At 36.6% G+C, this 20174-nt stretch overlaps 1 protein-coding gene across 3 annotated transcripts in view; it reads right to left on the reverse strand.

The window, feature by feature from the left end:
• Positions 1-2052: 2052 nt before the first annotated feature.
• MFSD6 (major facilitator superfamily domain containing 6) overlaps positions 2053-20174 on the reverse strand; it is a 99269-nt gene continuing 81147 nt past the window's right edge. For all 3 annotated transcript variants that reach the window (XM_074215492.1, XM_074215493.1, XM_074215491.1), the window contains 4 exons: positions 12059-12220; positions 10396-10494; positions 7391-7671; positions 2053-5415 (listed from right to left, as the gene is read on the reverse strand). In XM_074215492.1, coding sequence (XP_074071593.1) covers positions 5179-5415; positions 7391-7671; positions 10396-10494; positions 12059-12220 — 779 coding nt within the window. In that variant the 3' untranslated portion in view covers positions 2053-5178. The remainder of the gene's footprint in view (positions 5416-7390; positions 7672-10395; positions 10495-12058; positions 12221-20174) is intronic.

Consider the following 20174-nt stretch of genomic DNA (forward strand, 5'->3'; position numbering starts at 1 on the left):
AATACATGCAAAGATAGTCAATACATTATGCCAAGCAAGTGTTTTATAAAAATCCCTGATAGGCATTTCATTTTAGAGATTTGCATATAAATAATTTGCATGTTTTCTTCCCCATTAGAAAAGGCAATTTGAGATCAGGAATATTTTTTTTTTTGGCCTTTCTTTGAATCCCTAGGGATCCAAAGTACTTGGCTGGCTTTTTCTTCATACTTATTAACTGAATTTTGTTTCATCCTTACCTGATAATTGGATGGCTTTTTCTTCATACTTCTTAAAGTAAGATGCTCTCTGGGAGGGAAGAAGGGAGTTTAGGTGATATAAAAAACTCAATAGGGGAAATGAGTCCTCAGGGCGGTGAGCACACCTCCAGTGTGAGGGCCTGCTAAGCCCTTTTCAGGGCTGCTCATCCATCTTTGGTGTAGACCTGTCATCTCTCACCTGTGGCTCCAAGAAGCTGTAGCATGTGCAGCTGTAAATGTGCTAAACCAGAGTAAGGGTAACCCACACGCCTTAAACCAGTCAGTGAGTTAGGGTGGCGTCTACCCAAAGCACGTGAAGACCTTCCCCGACTGAACAGGTAGGACGATGGCAGCCTGGAAGACAGCTGTAACAGGCATTGTAGAGCTCTTAAAGCTTGGTCAGACATTGAGGATTGCCACGGTCATCTGTTGCACCTCAGGGCCAATGCCAAATTGTCTTGATGACTCTGGAAGAGGGAGTGAGGGTGATTTTGTTCAGCTCTGCCTCACTTAAATCCAGTTCACACACTAGTCAAGTCCTGTGATATCACTGATCCTTTTTGAGAATGAATAATGGGGCAGCTAGGTGGCACAGTGGATAGAGCACCAGCCTCAGACACTAACTGTGTGGCCCTGGGCAAGTCAACTAACCTTGATTGCCTTGCATTAAGAAAAGGAAAATGAGGGACAATCAACAGTAACAACTATGGGCAAGGCCCAGTTTTAAGAGCTTTACAAACTTTTCATTTGATCCTCACAGGAATCCATTTTACAACTGAGGAAACTGAGGTAAGCTGATGTTAAATGACCTATCCAGGATCACACAGCATCTGAAGTTGGATTTGAACTCAGGTCTTCCTGACTCCAGACCCAGTGCTCTATCCACTGAACCACCCAGTTACCTCTAATAAAATAAAATGCATTTTTAAAGAATTCAAATGGTTATAGAGTTGATTCCAAATGTTTTAGTATCACTTGGAGGTAAAAATAAATTGAAGTTGCAGAATTAAATGCCCTAGAATCTTTTCCCTAGCTCCAATCAACCATGGACACTCTGGAATCAAGTCTTGGGTTCCCCTCCTCTTAACTAATTTTGCTTAGTAAATAGCCAGTATTCTTCCCCATGACCATTCTGTTCCTAGAACCCTGTTTCTACCTGATTCATTTCTTCAGTAGTTCCTTTCATCATTTAATGACTATTTCAGAACTTCTGTTTCCTTTCTTTCTTTTTTTTTTAGTTTTTGCAAGGCAGTGGGGTTAAGTGGCTTGCCCAGGGCCACACAGCTAGGTAATTATTATGTGTTTGAGGTCAGATTTGAACTCAGGTACTCCTGACTCCAGGGCCGGTGCTCTATCCAGTGCACCACCTAGCCACCCCTGTTTCCTTTCTTTTTAAGGAATCTTCCTTTTTAAAAAGAATTTATATGTTACTTAAAATATTATTTTTTGTCATGATATTTCTCAAGAGAAAAATAAATCAACTGCATCTTATTCTATTCCATTTCTTTTCATTAAGGATGAAACAAAAGTCAAGTTTCTAATGAAAAAATTATTTAGCACGTCTTGAAGTTTAATTTAAGTGACATAGTGGATAAGTGCTCTGGACTTGGAGTCAGAATGATTAGACCTCATTCAAATCACTTCTCAGTCTCTATTTTCTCAATCTCTAAAATGAAGATAACTACCTTGCAGGGTTGGTTGCTCACAGTTAGTTGCTATAGTTGTGAGGACCAGCCAAATGAAATGAAATTTCAAACAAAATCACGTACAGTGATTTGCAAACCTTAAAACTATATAAATGCTAAGCTATTGCTATTATTGAGAGAGAGAGAGAGAGAGAGAGAGAGAGAGAGAGAGAGAGAGAGAGAGAGAGAGAGAGAGAGATCAAAGGATTTATTGCCAGGTCCTGAGATCAAGGCATAGAGAAGTGGCAAAGTTGTCTGCCACTTTGGACATATGGCTTATTGTATGCCACTGTCTCTCCTATCAGTTGTAGACATCCTGTATTGAATTACCTATCTCTCCTCTTAGATCTTGCCCCAAACGTTTATTTTCATTTAGAGATAGGTAAGGACTGCAAATAGCAAGGCAGGTGGATGGTGTGGTGGTTCAAATGCTGTCTCTGACACTTTCAAGCTGTGTGACCCTGGACAAGTCACTCCACTCTATTTGCCTCAGTTTCCTCATCTGTTAAGTGAGCTGGAGAAGGAAATGACAAACCACTCCAGTATCTTTATCAAGAAAATCCTAAATGGGATTACAAAGAGTCTAACTCTGAAAAACTCAACAACTACAATAAATAGCAAAGGTTGCATAAAAACAATACAATTTATCCTTGCCAGATACAGAGATACAGATTCTCCTGCCCCAAACTTGTCTTTATTTATATTCCCTCCTTTCTTCTTGCCCAGACATCCCACCTTCATAGCTCTGGGCTAATTTCATTCTTGGTGTTTCAAGGGGTCACAAAGCCAGACATGAATGAAACAAATGAACACAAAGCCATTAACATTAATGTGAAACAGTATTCACACATCAGTTTCCAGTGATTTAAAGAAGCATAACATGCTAAAAAATTAATTTGAATTCACCTATGAAAAATGTGATAGTGGGGAGGTGGGTGAAGAGAATGGGAAACATGTCACAAAATCAAGTAAAAAGTCTAGATATTTAGCAGTTGCTAAAAGGCAATTGTTGCATTACTGAGGAAGCTTTGGAATCAACAACTTCTTTAAAAAGTTTAGTTGGATGGAAACAAAGACTGACAGTGCTTTCTGTGGGAGTGGGGGTGGGGGAGGGAAGCAAAATAGGGGGAAATTGTAAAACTCAAATAATATCTTTAATAAAAATTAAAAAAATAAAAAAAGTTTAGTTGGAAGAGATGTCTGTCTAGACAATGGAGACAAAAAAATGGAGATTTTTTTTTAAATGTATATTTGGTCACATCTGAACCAATTAACAGGTATTTTAAAAATGGGCATTTATTTTTATTTTTTCAACATGTCAATGGTGCATTTCCAAAACAGCAGGCGTTTCAAAGGAATAAATCAGAAGTGTAAACACAGAATACAGTATAAGCTATAGACTTCCTACAGTGTGACAGTTCATATACTGTACATTCAGAGGTGAGGTACAGCCCATCACCCATTTCTTCATTTCCATAATTATATAAACACAATAAATACATTTGATTTTAAAGGTCACTTAAAATGAGTCATGATCATTTACAGTACAGTACTTTTTTTTTCAAGTGCAAAAATAACTAATGACTAGTTCTATTTCTCGCAGTTATTTAACTTTTAATGCTGTGTTTCACTGTGAAGCCAAACATTCAAGGGTGGACTGCCCCCTCCACCCAGGCTATCCTGGGCAGGAGGTTATGGAAGACCCCAGACTTAACAGTTACACCAGAGGACCAGTGGGTGGAATGTATAATATTAAAGACTCTTGTTTCTCTCTGTCTACACTCCCGTGCTGAATTCAGAGCTGACTTGAGAAAATCCCAATTTAAACTTTTATTTACAGCAGTGTCTTCCAACTCTTCCCCCCAAGGCTGGCCACTAATTTAGTTTGCTCCTCTAGCAGCATCTCAGTATGGGTGATCCGTTCAGTTAGAGCAGAAGTGGTACATCTGAAGATGCAAATATTGATATCTGAACCTTCCAGTGTCTGACTATGTCTAGACTGTAAAAATGTACTGTGACTTTGTTTCCCTAGTTTGGAGAAACGTGTTATTTTCATTTTCTTCCTTTTTGTTCCTCATTCCCTATTCCTTTTCCCCAACAAAGGGAGTGGGGAAGGAATCCATCCACAACTACACCTAAAAACTATGATAAAATAATTTCTTACTAATTTCACCTCACCCCAGGCACTTAATCTCCTATTGTCCTTTATAAATTGCCTCCACAGTACTGTTTAATTAAAGAAACCCTTAGGAAATTAGATGAATTTTTTGAAATTGCATCAGTTGATTAGGGCCTTTGTAAACAGTGAGAAAGGCTAGTTTCCATTACAAACCTATCTAGTAATCCTTGTCTAATAAGCTACAGCATACTGAATTGGTTTATTTTAAATAATCATTCACTTCTCATCTTTCTTAAAGTCCATTTCCAAAAAACAAAATAAGATAAAATAAAAATGTTTTTAAAGCTCAATTTAGCCAATGGAAGCTTTACTTCTCAAAAATTTGACTGTTACCTTTATATACCATTTACTTAGAAAAATATATTAGCTAAAGATATTCATAGGGTCTAGGGAAACTTTTTTTCCCTCTTTTATTTTCCTTTTTAAAAAGAATTTCTGTTACTAATTTTCATCTGGGTCCTTCTTTAGTATTTTACATCATTTTCTGTCATGATAGTTCTCCTCAAAAGAAAAATAAGTTAACTGTATCCAGAATCCCATTCTATTTTTTTCAGTAAGGTTGAAACAAAATTGAAACACTGGTTCCTTCTTTAATATTTCATATCATTTTTTGTCATGATGTTTCTCCGTAAAATAAAACAAAACTGCATCCTATCCTATTTCATTTTTTTTCAGTAAAGATGAAACAAAATTCAAATAACTGATCATAGAAGGGGGTTAATTATAAAAGCAAACGACACGAAACACTTTCCCTCCTCTTAATGTAACTGCTGGTTTCAACTCTTCTCAACTTGGCAAAGAAATCTTATGATATTAAACCTTTAGCAAAGAAGTTGAGAGTTCTCTGTAATTTCTTTTCTTCCATAATCTCTCAGAGAGAGATTGTTTCATTTCGATTATGTACTGTAGTTAATATGCGTTTTCATGTTAATGATTTTAAACATTTAAAAGCATGTGTTGTATTGTATTATAATCTTTAAGATGAATTGAGTTCCAGGTTCTGGACCCCTCCCTAGGTTTCTTAACAGAGGCCCAGAGTTCCTTCTATGCAACACATACAATGATAGGGCTTTGTTCAGTGTGTGCTAGTAGTGGGTTGAGGGTGACTGTCCTTGGGAAGGTGTTCCACTACAGAGGATGCAGCAGGATGAGTACGACCATCCTTGGGAAAGTGATCTGCAACAGGGGAAGCGGGGTTGGTCTGGGATGTCACTTCAGGGGTTGGTCCATCTCCTGATAGGTCGGAGTTAGTCACACTTGGGGAATTTCTCACTATGCAGGGTGGTGAAGTTTCCTGGTTCTCACTGGTCCCCTAGAGAAGAGAAAACAACACATTGTAGAAAGAGAAAATAGCCCACATAGAGAGTATGGCTGCCCAACATCTCATAAAATGATGGTGTCCCCAGGAACCATGTTTGCATGATTCTTTTCAGTTGGGGTTTATGAAAATGGGTGGCCCTTGAGTGAGCATGAATACTGAAGAAATAAGGTTAAAATGTCTTACCTTTCATTTCTTTTCCTATCTGCCAAGAAGCCGCATGAAAAACATAAACACTATAAGTAGACTTATTCTTTTATACAGACCAGGCTGTTCATTATTTGAAATGCCTGATAACATTGTATTATATAACCATGGAGCACTGAAGCTGGAAGGAACCTAGGATGTTATCTAATCCACCACCCAGACCCTTTTTACAGATGAGGAAACCGAGGCCCAGGGAGATTAAAGTGACTTGCCCAAGGCCCCAGTTAGTCATTTCTCAATTTCTGTGACACCAGGGACACAAACATGTCTCTGGTAGTTAAAATCTATTCTCACATTACACATTTTATAAGAGAAGTACAAATTAACACTTGAGAAAATAGGAGCACCTACTGGTAAAAATTTCCACAAAAGGCCAAATTTGTTTTTATAAGCCATAAGACACAACCAAAACATCAAACTACCCTCTGATTCAGTGCCTATGAGTGAAAGGGGCAAGTTCAAGATCAAGAGAAAAAAGACTTGAATCTTCCATTGAAGATATAATTCAATGGAACTATAATTGCAGCAATATGAAATAATGGTCTATTCAAAAGAATCATGGTTCTGTGACTGATAGCACTGTGAAATCTAAAAAAGTAATAGCTTGAAGCAATGTCAACTAATTTTTTCAGGCTCATACAAAGATGAACATGAGTCCCTAACAATGCAAAGATTGACTTTTTTTTTTGTTTTTCTAAAAGGAGCAAATAATAACCTTGTGCTTTACCATTTTTGTAGGTGTGAGACCTTTAGGATTAGTATTGGGGCATGAAAAAGAATATTATGATGAAATGGAAAAGGTATTAATGAAAATTTACAATCATGACAATTGTGAGAAGTTGATTTAAAAAAAATCTCTTACAAGATGAAATGCCCCCTTTTCCTCTTTAATTCTCTCTCCCTTCCTTCTCCAAGTATCCTCTGAAGTCACTATGAAGTTTGGTCCAAGATTATGGTGTTTATAAGGAGGAAAGTTAAAGAGGAATTATTGACACAGGAACAAGAGAGTGGGAACTCTTGGTAATTGCAGGGCTATGAGGTTTTCTTTTAATTTTTCTACTAATCCATATACAGAGATAGCTACTCAGTCATCAAAAGTGCCCTGCCAGTGCGACTTTTCTTCATTTGGGCAAAACACAGTTGAAAGAAAACTCATAATCTGTGCTGCTTTGATCCTTTTCCTTAATTGCCAACAAAGCATCCCTTCACCAAACCAGCTAAGGTTCCTCAAGCAAGACCCATGAATGAGTTCTTGTGTTGTATCCTTTGAGCAAGGACCATAAAAAAATTTATCCTATCTTTGCATTGACTGACTGCAGTGATAGAAAGGACACAGAACTATATGGAGATTTATTTAGGTTTTTTAAAAGAAAATGAGAGGATGTAGTATAGTAGAAAAAAGGCCAGCCTTATAATCAGGAAGATCAGGGCTCAAGTCCTGCTTCTGACATCTATTAGCTGTGTGACCATGGGCGAGTCACATAAATTTCTCAGTGTTTTGGGTAACTCAACTGTTATAGATGAGATGCCAATCTACATTTACCATAACAAGAATGCTGTCTTATGGATGAAATTATAGGTCCATACCATCCCTAGCCATTCTCCAACCCCATTGCCCAAATGAAAGAATATGGTAGAGAATTAAGTTTCACAGTCAATGTTAGAAAGATGGCAATTGTTTTAATATGTAATGAGGGAAAAATATAAGGTGATGTTAAGAAAGAAGAAGGTAATGATATTTCTAGTAAAGGAAGCATTTTACCTGTAAAGGCTGAATCTCAGAAGCCCGGCTAGTTCTGGTTAGTTGCATCATCTCTTTAATTTGATAAAGCGCATAGACAAAAGTAACCCATGGAGAAGAGCTGACCCCCCAGGCAGGCTTGTTCACATCTTCCTGTTCTTCTTGGTGTTTGGTTTTCTTGGGAGGAAGTCTGGGTTCAAGACGCGGCATGATATCTTCTGTCTGCTGCTGCACCAGGTCAATAGTTGCTATGGGGACTGGGCTGGAAGGAACTGGAATCCTTTCTGCCAGCATGGTCTTATCTGAAATGAAAGTGAAATTAAGACAACTCTGAAGAGTTTTCTTTATAGTGTAAATCAAGTCAACAAGCCTTCATTAAGTGTCAGACACTGGGATAAACACTAGAGATACAAAGAAAGATCCCCTCCTTAAAAGGCACTATTCTGAAGATGCTTCCAAACTAATGGGGGAGACAACTTACAAAAGTTATGTGCAAACAAATCACAAAAAGATAAATTTGAGATACTGAGCAAGGAGAAGCATTAACATAGTGGGATTGGGAAAGGTTTCTTATAGAAGGGGAGTTTATCTGGGAACAGAGAAAACCAGGGAAGACAGGAAGGCAAGATGAGAAAGGTGTAATTTCTTCATTATTCACAGACTCTGGTCAATAGGCTTTGCAACATGCAAAAAACTTTGTCAACCATGCACTGTTGAGGTTAAAAATTGGAATTATTTTCTATAGAAGCTCTATGAATATAGGCAAGTCTGATCTTCAATTAATTTCAAGAGAATATCTGAAAGGCAGTTTCTGGGAATGATTCTATGCTTCCACATCCCTGTTTATGTTTTGAATTAGAAAATTTGATGCACAGGAGGGGAAGGGGAAGGGGAAGGAAAAATCCTCATTATCTAGAACCAAGGCTGTGGGAGAGCCAGGTAACCCAAGTCCTGCCAGTGGAAAAAAACAGGCTTTTGTCTCTCTTGCTAATTAAACTCTGTTAAATTCAGTCCCTAGGGTTTCACTTACATTTCTGGTTCTTTGAACAGAAGTATTTCAATATATCCAATAAGGACAAACATGTCCAAAAAGAAGTGAGGGTTCCTCACTTTCCTAGGACCCAGAAGACAAGCAGCTTCATCCCATGGCTTGACTCATGTTTTATAAGTGGCTATGAAATCAATTAAAAGCATACAACACCTTAATCAAGCTTCCATATTGCTTTTACAGAGGTGCCATCCTATTTAAAACTTGTAGTTAAGGCTTAGTGTTGGGACAGGGCTGTACCTCAGAACTTAACTTTTAAAACAAGGTTGAAAAGTAGTATGTAGGGGTGACTAGGTGGCACAGTGGATAAAGCACCAGCCCTGGAGTCAGGAGTACCTGGGTTCAAATCCGGCCTCAGACACTTAAGAATTACCTAGCTGTGTGGCCTTGGGCAAGCCACTTAACCCCATTTGCCTTGCAAAAAAAAAAGTAGTATGTAAAACAGTGGGAAAAGACCTAGACCCAGGAGTCAGAGGGGCAGTCAGGAGAAATCATCTTCATGAGTTCAAATCTGTCTCAAACACTTCTTGCTGTGTGAGCCTTACAAGTCTTTAACCCCGTTTACCTCATCTGTAAAATGAGTTGGAGAAGGAAATGGAAAACATTCCAGTACTTTTGCCAAGAAAACTTCAAAATGATGTCACAAAGACTTGGACATGAACAACAGCAACAACAACTAGGAGGCTCTGGATACCTTAGAGTAATCAGTCATTAACTGAGCAACTCTGGAAAAGTCATTTCATCCCTGAGTCCTCATGTTTCCTCATCTATAAAATGAGCATAATTGGAGATTAGGGTTCTAGTCTCATCTTTGCTACTAACTCTCAGGGTGACCTTGATGAAGAGTTTGAACTTCTACCGGTGATCAGTTTTCTCAATTGCAAAATGAAATTATTTCTACGGATCCCCTTTCAGTTCTAACATTTCATGATGCTGATAAATTCTTGTCCTACCAACTTCATGAGAACATTATGATGATCAAGAAAGATAATATTATCATAAAAGCACTTTGTAAATTACAAAGGGTCATGATTTTTATAGTTATGTTTTTTTTCCAAAGAGTTAAAATCTGTTTTCTTGTTGGGGGAAGGGTGGAGACTCTGGGAAAATATGCATAGTTAAATTAAACAAGCTCCCACACCAGCCCTGCTAGTGTGTGTGTGTGTATCTCATTCTGATCCCTGAGTCTAACCTTTTTTTTTCAGGAGGTAAGTGGAATGTTTCATCAATGGTTCTCTACAATTATGATCAATCATTCCTTTTTGTAGCTTTCCAAGCTTCTCTGAAACTAACCCTTTTACAATACTATTCCATCCCAATGCCATGCCAGTGCCATTACAAAATGAGAACAGTACTACTACTCTTTTGACCCAGTGAAGGAGCTTTAAATATTTTACAACCTTATACACATATCACCTTAATTCTGTGCTACTTCAATGTATTATAGAAATTTAAAATATCACCCAATCCTGTTTCTGTTCAGATGTTTCAATTGTGTCCAGTTCTTTGTGACCCCATTAGTCTGTCATTTCCTTCTCCAACTCATTATACAGATGAGAAACTGAGGCAAACAGGGTCAAGTGACTTGCTGAGAGTCATAGAGCTAGTTTTTAAGGCCAGATTTAACCTCAAGGAAATAAGTCTCCCAACTGCAGAACTGGCACTCTATCCACTGTGCCACCTATCTGCCCAATCCTACCCAAATCTAAAACAGAAATATTGTTTTGAACAGAGTCAGTTAAAACAAAATATCTAAGTCTGAGACCAATTGATTAGCTGATCACTAAGGTCCATAATGCTATGGCTGAGATAGCAAGCGTGGTCTGGTGGATATATTTACTAATAATACAAGAAAACATCAACACACTAATAAAGACACATCACTGGATTTGGGAGGAATCATAATCACAAATTATGTTAGATTCTGGGTTTCTAGAAGCTATGTATAAGGCAGTGGCAGCAAGGACAGAATACCCACCTTCTTCCTCATCTGGGACAGCAAGCCATTGTATCAGGGCAAAGAGTAAGAGGATCACTAGGCAGGCCATCCCAATCCCTCTGAAAGTGGCAGCAGCACCTGTAAAAATTAGTCAACATATAAGCACATAGAGCAGGGATTTTTGTTCCAACATCTGGTACCTTCCCATTACATAGAGTGTGACAAACTCAATGAGGAAAATACTTCAGAGTAGAAAACGGATTAGACTGGGAGTAAGGGTCCTCCTTCTTCTACTTTCCTATAGAGCTCTGAGATTTGAAGCAAGTTACTTCCCTTCTACTGGAAGGAGTTTCTTTATTTGTAAATTTAAAAAAAAAGTCACCTTAGACAATGTCTATTATTCTCTTCATCTATAAAGAGAGTTCCTTAAGGTGACCATATTTATTATCTACATGAGATAGCATGTGCTCAGAGACTATAGGGTTGAGCTGTCTCAGCTTTGAAGAAATTTCACTGTCCATTAAATAATTTAACAATCGAGATTCCTGAAAGAGCAAATTCCATTCCCTCACTACACATAGGAGAGGCTCCTAGTAAGGTATGATAGTTATCTGAATTAAGAAGACCTGAGTAGAAATCCCAGTGGAGTTCTTAATTTCTTTTTTTTTTTTAATTTTGTTTACTTAAGGCAATGGGGTTAATCGACAAGGTCATTCAGCTAGGTAATTAAGTGTTTGAGCTGGATTTGAACTCAGGGGGCCTCCTGACTCCAGGGCTAGTACTCTATCCACTATGCCACCTAGCTTCCCTAATTACTTCATTTCTTTGTACCTCAAGGTATATGCTTTAAGGTTATAAATTTCAAAAGTTGCTACTTTGCACTAATTGAATCTCTTCACTCAGAGTTCCTTCTAGAAATGTACTCATAAATCTATACAAAATAATACACCATTTTAAGGTTTGCCAAGTGCTTACGAATGTTTACTCATTTTATTCTCACAACAACCCTGAGAGTAGATGCAGTTATTCTCATTTTGCATTTGAAGAACCTGAGGTAGATAGAGATTAAAAGATTTAGCTAGTATCTGTGGCTGGATTTGAACTCTGGTCTTACTGACTCCAGGCCCAATTCTCCATCATTTTCCCCATCTAGTTGCCCTCAAAAATTGCCTAAAGGAAATGGGGTCGATGAGATCCCCTAAGTATTGCCCAACAGATTGAACATGACACCAGAAGTGGAACCCAAAGAAAATAGGGCTATGGTGGTTTCTTTGATTTAAACACTGAATTGCAGTGTCTTCATTTTTTTTCCCTTCCCTTTGCTTTGAGCAGTATGCAAGACCACCTTGACTCAAGCCAAACAAACATATTATCTCTCTGCTCCCTTTTCTGTAGGAACCTCCTCCTATTAGGGAGGTATACAATTCAGCCAGCAGCTTGATCTCCCATGACTCTTCCTCAGAATGGTTGGACAGTGGGCAGCAACTAATAAAAGTCAGTATGATGAACACCCATAACCTTAGCAAAATTCTTTAAAATTACAGTAGACCAAATATAAATAAGAGCATGAAGACGAGTTTTTTTCCATCTGGAAAATAAATGAAAAAATAAACTCCTCCAATAATTCATGAAGTTCTTTTGGAATGTCTCTAAAAAGAAGCTAGCTAGTTAAAAAAGCCAATGAGGGAAGACCACTACTTACCGAAGTAATTGACTAAAACTCCACCAATCATGGCTCCACATCCTCTTCCCAAACCCAGATGAAGTCCCTGGAGGATTCCCTGCGCTGATGTTCTCAATTCTGGAGGCACAGCTGCACTGAGATAGGAAATGCAAGCAGCCCAGATAGCTGCATGGGTCACACCTAGGGTAAAAAAAGAAAATGAATTCTAGTTTATCTAGTTTATCTAAACCACATCAAGAGGTTTTCATCTGGGAAATTCTAGTAAAAATTTTTGACTCCCTCCCTTTGTATCAAGGAAGTTAAATTTTTTTCTTTTTCTTTTATGGATTGTATATAGTACCTTCTTATAAAATTTGGATTGATGTTGCATAATACTATACATATATTTTATGCATATCTGAGTTTCTAAACTTTTTCTGTGTTTTCTGCTGACCTTTACATGTTGTCTGTGGCTTCCACAAAACTCTCCCGAAATTCCCATTTAATTACTTATGTCAATCTGTGACATATCAGTCTCAATGGGGAAAGTTGTGAGGTGGAAAGGATAACTGTCAGATCAGCTCTCCTGAATGTTCAATCAATATGCATTAAATATCTGGTCTGTGAGAGGCACTGTATTAGGAAGATAAAAATGGAACAGCTTTAGCTGCAGTGTCTTCATCTGTTTGGAATTTTAAAGAGTTTTGAATAAATTGTTAAGATGCTTATTTGATTCCTGCATGTTGTTGTTTAGTTGTTCAGTCATATTTGATTCTTCATAACATTGTGGACCATAGCATGCCAGGCCCTTCTCTTCTCTATTACCTGTCAAAGTCTATCCAAGCTCGTGTTCATTGTTTCTATGATATTATCTATCTCATCCTCTGCTGGCACCTTCTTCTTTTGCCTTCAATCCTTCCTAATATTAATGAGTTCTGTCATCATTATGTGGTCAAATAATTCAAGTTTTAAATTTAATATTTTCACTTCCAGAGAATAGTCTGAATGAATTTCTTTTATTATTGACTGATTCGATCTCCTTGCTATCCAAGAGACTTTCAAAAGATTTCTGCATATGAGGGGACAATTTTATTTCTTCCTAAGTCTAACTAGCTACGCACCTGCATATGCATCACCACCCACACAACACCTCTGTTAGTCCCCAAATAAGTATGGCTATATGAGTAGAGACTGAAAAATAAAGCTATTACTCAGAGAGACAAACTTAGAGGTCACAGATAACTGCATCCTGAACAAATCTACTAAAGTATAATAAAAATAAATAAATAATGTATAATAAAACTTCATTAATGTAAATGATTTGTTGAATCAAATAGATTAGTTATAACACTATAACATGCTCTGTGCACTTTTATGAATGTCTGTAATAGTATCAGAGCACGTTAATCTCCTAAAGGATTGGGATTAAATATCACAAACTAAATCTGTGATTAAATCTGTGACTATGCTCTAAGGATTCTGATATCCTCATATATAAAATGAGGAGGCAGGACTAGATAGGGAGACTTAAATTAAAGAGGTATTTCAATTATTTGGAGTAGTTTAAGTCATATTATAAAGTTCTCTGGCTGCCAGATGATATTATTACTTTAATTTCCTCCTCATTGGTGGTGAGTTCACCTTTTTCATTTATGATACTAGCAATTTGGTTTTATTCTTTTTTTAAATCAAATTGACCAGAGGTTTATCAATTTTATTGGTTTTTTCATAAAACCAGCTCTTGGTTTTATTTATTAATTCAATAGTTTTTTGCTTTTATTAATTTCTCCTTTAATTTTTAGAATTTCTAATTTTGTATTTAATTGGGGGGTTAATTTGTTCTTTCTCTATTTTTTAGTTGCATATTTAGTTCATTAATTTCTTCTTTCTCTAATGTATTCATGTAAGTATTTAAAGATATTATATATCCCCTGACAGCCTCTATGAGTGAATCCCATAGGTTTTAGTATGTTGTTTCATTATTGTCATTATCTAAGATAAAATAATTAATTCTTTCTATAATTTGTTGTTTGATCCACTCATTCTTTAAAATGAGATTATTCAGTTTCCAATTAGTTCTGGGTCTATATCTCCCTGGCCCAATATTGCATATGATTTTTATGGCATTGTGATCTGAGAAAGATGTATTCACTATTTCTGCCTTTCTGCAGTTGATCATTAGGTTTTAATGCCCTAGTACATGGTAAATTTTTATATAAGTGCCATGTACTACAGAGAAAAAGGCATATTCCTTTCTATCCCCATTCAGTTTTCTCCATAAGCTTATCATATCTAGTTTTTCTAACAATCTATTTACCTCCTTAATGTCTTTCTTGTTTATTTTATGATTCAATTTACCTAGATCTGAGAGGGGAGGACCAGTAGAGTTTTGCTGTCTATGTCTTCCTATGGTTCTTTCAGCCTCTCCTCTAAGAATCTGAATGCTATCCCCTGGGTGCATACATATTCAGTATTGAAATCACTTTATTGTCTATGGTACCTTTTAGGAGGATATAGTTTCCTTCCTTATTTCTTTTAACATGATCTACTTTTGCAGCTGCTTTGTCTGAGATAAGGATTGCTACCCCTGTTTTTTTCACTTCAGCTGAAGCAAAATATATTTTGCTCCAGCCTTTTACCTTTACTCTATATGTATCTCTCTCCTTCATCGGTCCTCTTTGAAAATAGTTTAATAATATTTAATAATATTTAATGATTATTGTGAAGAATCCATTATAGTGTTCACTTTGAAGAGATCTATATTGTTAAATATTTTTATGGTTCTTTTGTAAGTATTTTGAAAGCAATCCTTTAATTCCTCTTAGTTGTTCTTTGTTTAGGCATCATCCTTTATAGTATATTTAGTTTGACCTTAAGAGTTACAAGACCTGGGTTTGAATTTCATTTCTAACACTTATTAGTTGTATGACCATGAGCAGTCTGATTCTATCTGAATTGTAATTTAGAATTATGGTTTTTTTTAAAATTGGCTGGCACAATTAGGTGGCACAGTGAATATAGCATTGACCCTGGAGTCAGCCAGACCCAAGTTTAAATTTGACCTCAGACATTTGACACTTAGTAGCTTTGTGACTGGTTAAGTTACTTAACCCTGATTTTATCCATCCCCCCCCCAAAAAAAGTGACATTTGCACTAAAACATTCCATTGCTAGGCAAGGGGCTCATTAGAAAATTTCTATATATATCAACATATTTAAAACATCACATTTTTGTCTTTGCAAAGAATAGGAAACAGTGTAGCTACTCATCATTTGGGGGAATAGTCAAACAAATTGTGGTTCAAGAATATTGTGTAATAAAATAGTACTGTGATATAAAAAAGATGAAAATTAAGAATACAGAAAACATCATAAGATTTGCATATGCTGATGTAAAATAAAGCAAACAAAACCAGGAAAACATAATATGCAAAGATTCTAACAATTCAAATGAAAAGAACAGCAACAACAATAAAATAAATGAATTTGAATGTTGTGAAATTATAATACTCAAACTTCACCAAAGGGAGGTGATACCATGCAAGTGAATTGAATTTAAGTGAGGGGTGCTATGTAAAATCACCAGCCTCACTTTCTCCTCCAGAGTCATTTGGGTCCAATGGCCAGATATGGATCAGGATGACTGGAGATGGTCTTGGATATAGGGGGAGCCCTTGGTCTTTTAAACTAAGATCTTAAATGGGTCTCAGTTTGACTGAGGCAATGCCCATTTAGTGATTAGATTAGGTAAGAAAGAAATGAAGCAAAGATTGACCTCTTTTGCCTCATCAAAAAAAGAAATCAATCTGGGAGAGAGAGACTTTCAAGTTTCTGGCCCAAACAGAGACATTGCTATTTACATGAGCTCTGAATCAATCAGGATGGAAGGAAGGAAACTAGGATTATATAACACTATATAAGGTCAGGCATATTAGTATCTTTTAAGGAACTATTTTCCTTTTTTTTTTTTGGTTTTTGTTTTTGCAAGGCAATGGGGTTAAGTGGCTTGTCCAAGGCCACACAGCCAGGTAATTATTAAGTGTCTGAGGCAGGATTTGAACCCAGGTACTCCTGACTCCAGGGACGGTGCTCTATCCACTGTGCCACCTAGCTTCCCCTGACTATTTTCGTTCTTAAAAAAATTTTGTTACACGCTTCTTTGTTGTATGAGATGGCTCTCTGAGAGGAAGCATATATGGGAAAATGCAGGTGTTTTAAAAATAAAAAGATATCAATAAAATTTTGGAAAAAATTGAGCAACAGCTTTCATCACCAACCATCAAAAATGGATTTAGTGTATCAGTGCTAAGCAATTATCCTTCATTGGTCAGAGAGTACAATCCCAATATCTTTTGACTGAAAATGTTGCCAAGGGTGGGTTTATTGGACTAGTCACAATTATAATCTTTTCTTTGGAGTCAAATATTCTAAATATATTACTGCTTTTGTCAAACACTGTAATTTAGAAAAGTTGTTTGCTGAATGTCCAATATCTAGACAAAATGATTAATAAATGATTCATTTTTCTGAAAATCATCATCCAAATTAACCATATACTCCTTCTATCCCTAGGCAAAACACATGCCTTTAAAAATTTTTTATGGGTTGTATGTTTCTGAATAAAATAGATACACTATAAACATTCCCCCAATGTTTGTATTCATAACTTAGCAAAACTCTTCATTATTTTGGATAACAGAATGAAGAATAATTGCAAATAAGTATTCTCCATGATATTCCACTATTGTTCAAGAGCACAAAGCTTTAAAAAAACAAAATAATTATCTCTTCACATTTTCTCTCTAGGGAAGATGAAGAGGTTTTATTAATACCACTTAACCAATCCTATTGCTTTTCTAAATCAAATAATTGATAGAATTTCAATTCAATACACTGGAATTTTAATTTGCAAAAATTAACTTGACCTGGGATTTAAGATTTAGGACTGAAATATCCTTAGGGGTCATCTAATTCAATAGACAAGGAAACTGAAGCAAAGAGAAATTAAATATTTTGCTCAAGGTCACAGAGACAGTAGGAAGCAAAGCTAGAATTCCAATTTGAGTCTATCATTTCCAATTTCAGTCCTTCAAATTCAGTATTCTTTCCACTATACTACATTGAGATGAGTCACATTAGGCTAAGAACCAGACCAAATGCTTTTGGTTGACTTTGAAAATCTCTCCAAAGAAATCAATTACTTCTAAACCAAAAATATCTAAGATGTTCTTTGGCATACTTCATTAATGGAAATCAGTACAACTTGTCTGTTTGATCAATTGCAGGCTTGAAGACTACTCAAAGCATGTACCTAATCCAGGACTACACAAAGCATGAGCCTTACAAAAAATATTCATCCATGTGAAAAGTAAATTTGAACTCAACAGATATTTTTACTAATTACCTTAACTGTGCTACCCCTGGGGACTGAAAAATGGCACAGTCCTCCACAAGGAGCCTATAAATCCATAAGGATGTACAAAATTAATGAAATAATACAAATTTGTGGTTGAGCTGTTTCAGTTGTGTCCTATTCTCCATGACCCTAAAGAGGGTTAGAATATGATTGAGTACATACATGAAGTCAAAGTAGCCTAAGAGATTCAAAGAGGGGAAGGAGCAAAGTTGACTCCAGAAGGAGACTGTACTGGAGCTGGGTCATAGGGAGAGTTGTCTGGGAGAGGATTTAATCCAGGCTTGGAAGATAAAATCCACAAAGCCATCAAGGCACAAATGAGCAAGATGAGGATGGGAAACAGTGAATCATTCCATGTGGCTAGATTGCAGAATGAATGAATGGAAGCCTCATGAAATAAAGAGAATTTGGAAGACCTGAAATGCCATTGCTTTTTCCTCAGCAGGAAATAATGTAGGATCACTGAAAGTTCTTGATAATGATTTCATTCCCAATGGGTGATGATATAAAAGGGAGGTTTGGTATAAACCAAAATGAAACAAGACTCTTTGTCTAAATGTGAATATCGGATATACACAATTTTTCTCACCAAAGATAATATAAACAACTTTAAAAGTTGGCTTCCTTTAAGAGGAACAGGGAAACACCCTGTAGGTGATATAACTCAGGGTGAATTCCAAAGCCACTTACATTTTATCAGCAACTGAAGATAGAATTTACTCTTAATGGATAACTGATATTAACCAGCCATTAAAAAATTGATTTCCAATGCTTAATGATCAAATTACAGTCTTGTTTAGGTAACTGAGAACTTGATCACTTGGAAGTAAATCTGTCATGGTGGTCTTGGATGCAACGGGTAAATTATTTCACTTTAAGGACTGTAATTTATAAGCATAGATAAGACAAAGTGAAAGGAGAAAGACTAAAGCTTTATAAAAGAAAAATGGCCAATTAAAGTAAGTTATTTTTTGTTGGCAATGAGTAGACCCAGTTGATTACTTGTGCAAGAAATCTTGAATAGCACCTAGAAGCCTTTTTGTGCTGAAGATAGTGAAAAGGTATTGATTCTTTAAATATTTTGCCAAAAAATTTACATCGAATATATGACTTCTTAAACTTGCTTAGTAACTATTTAACAAATTAATTTCAAGCAGCAGGTATAGAATATAGAGAGCCTGGTCTTAAGATCAGGAAGATATAAGTTCAAGTTCCAACTCTGATATATACTAGCTGTATGATTCTAGGTAATTCATAGTATCTCAGTGCCCAGGAACTTCTCTTAGATGATTAGTTTCAAAGATGCTGAGCAGCTATCATTTGCATTGATAAAGGAAATTATCTTCATCATAAAGTACCCTATAGGAGCGGCTAGGTAGTGCAGTGGATAAAGCACCGGCCCTGGAGTCAGGAGTACCTGGGTTCAAATCCGGTCTCAGATACTTAATAATGACCTAGCTGTGTGGCCTTGGGCAAGCCACTTAACCCCATTTGCCTCGCAAAAAAAAAAAAAAAAAACTAAAAAAAAAATGAAGTACCCTATATCAGTGAAATCATTGGTCCAGTCCCACTGTACTCATAAAACTCCCCAAAATTCTAATGCACAGTATCAAAATTTTTAGTCATGCCCTAAATTCTCATTAGGATTTTCTTCATTTATTCTCCTTCATCTTTCTTTTCCTGTAATCATAATTGAGATATTAATTTCTAACTTTAACCTTGATCCTATTATCTTAAATTTCCTTTAGCAGTTTGCCCCTGCAATAGTTAATCAACATCTTCTCAGGGCAGCTATGTGGCTGCAGAGCACCGACCCTGGAGTCAGGAGGACCTGAGTTCAAATGCAGCCTCAGACTCTTAATAATTACCTAGTTGTGTGACCTTGGGCAAGTCACTTAACCCCATTGCCTTACAAAAACTAAACAAACAAACCATCTTCCTATTAGTTCCTTTCCTGCTGCCTACAAACATGCCCCCAAATCTCCTCATTTTAAAAAAGGCTTCACTTGAACCTGACCCCTGTTCTTCTATATACATTCATCCCACTTAAAGCTCAACTTCCCCCAAAAGTTTCTATTCTTGTTTCCACTTCTAAACTCCTCAATCCTTTAAAATCTGACTTTCAGTCTTATCATTAAGTATTAATGTATCTGTCTCTCTCTGAAGCTACCAATGATATTTACATTTTCAAATCTGATTGCCTTTTCACAATTCTCAAGTTTCTTGATGTCTGCATCATTTGACACCGGTGGCCACTCTCTTTTCTTGAATACTCTCTCTCTCTTCCTTTAGTTTTCACGGAACTATTTTCTAAGTACTTCGACCAGATTGACCACTCCATCTCAGTTTCCTTTGCTCAATTATCATCCATATCACATTCTCTAACTGTGAATATATCCAAGGCTCTTTCCTGAGCCCCCCTTTTCCATTATGAACACTCTCTTTCTTGGAGACCTCATCAGCTAAGACCTCACTAACATGTCTAGTCATATGACTCCATTTCAATAAAGCTAACCCAACTCATCCTCCTCAGCTCTGATTTTACATTAACAGCTGCCTAAAAGACATTGCAAACTAGTTTACCTATAGGCATTGAAACTCACACACTCAAAACAGACATAATTATTCCCCCCAAAAATTAATTTTCTCTTCTTAAACATTTCTGTAGAATGTCTACCTTCCTTTCACTCACAGGTTTACAACCTAGAGCCATCATCAAATCCTCACTCTCCTTCACCC

This window comes from Macrotis lagotis, chromosome 1 (genome assembly GCF_037893015.1).
Source record: "Macrotis lagotis isolate mMagLag1 chromosome 1, bilby.v1.9.chrom.fasta, whole genome shotgun sequence".
NCBI lineage: Eukaryota > Metazoa > Chordata > Mammalia > Peramelemorphia > Peramelidae > Macrotis > Macrotis lagotis.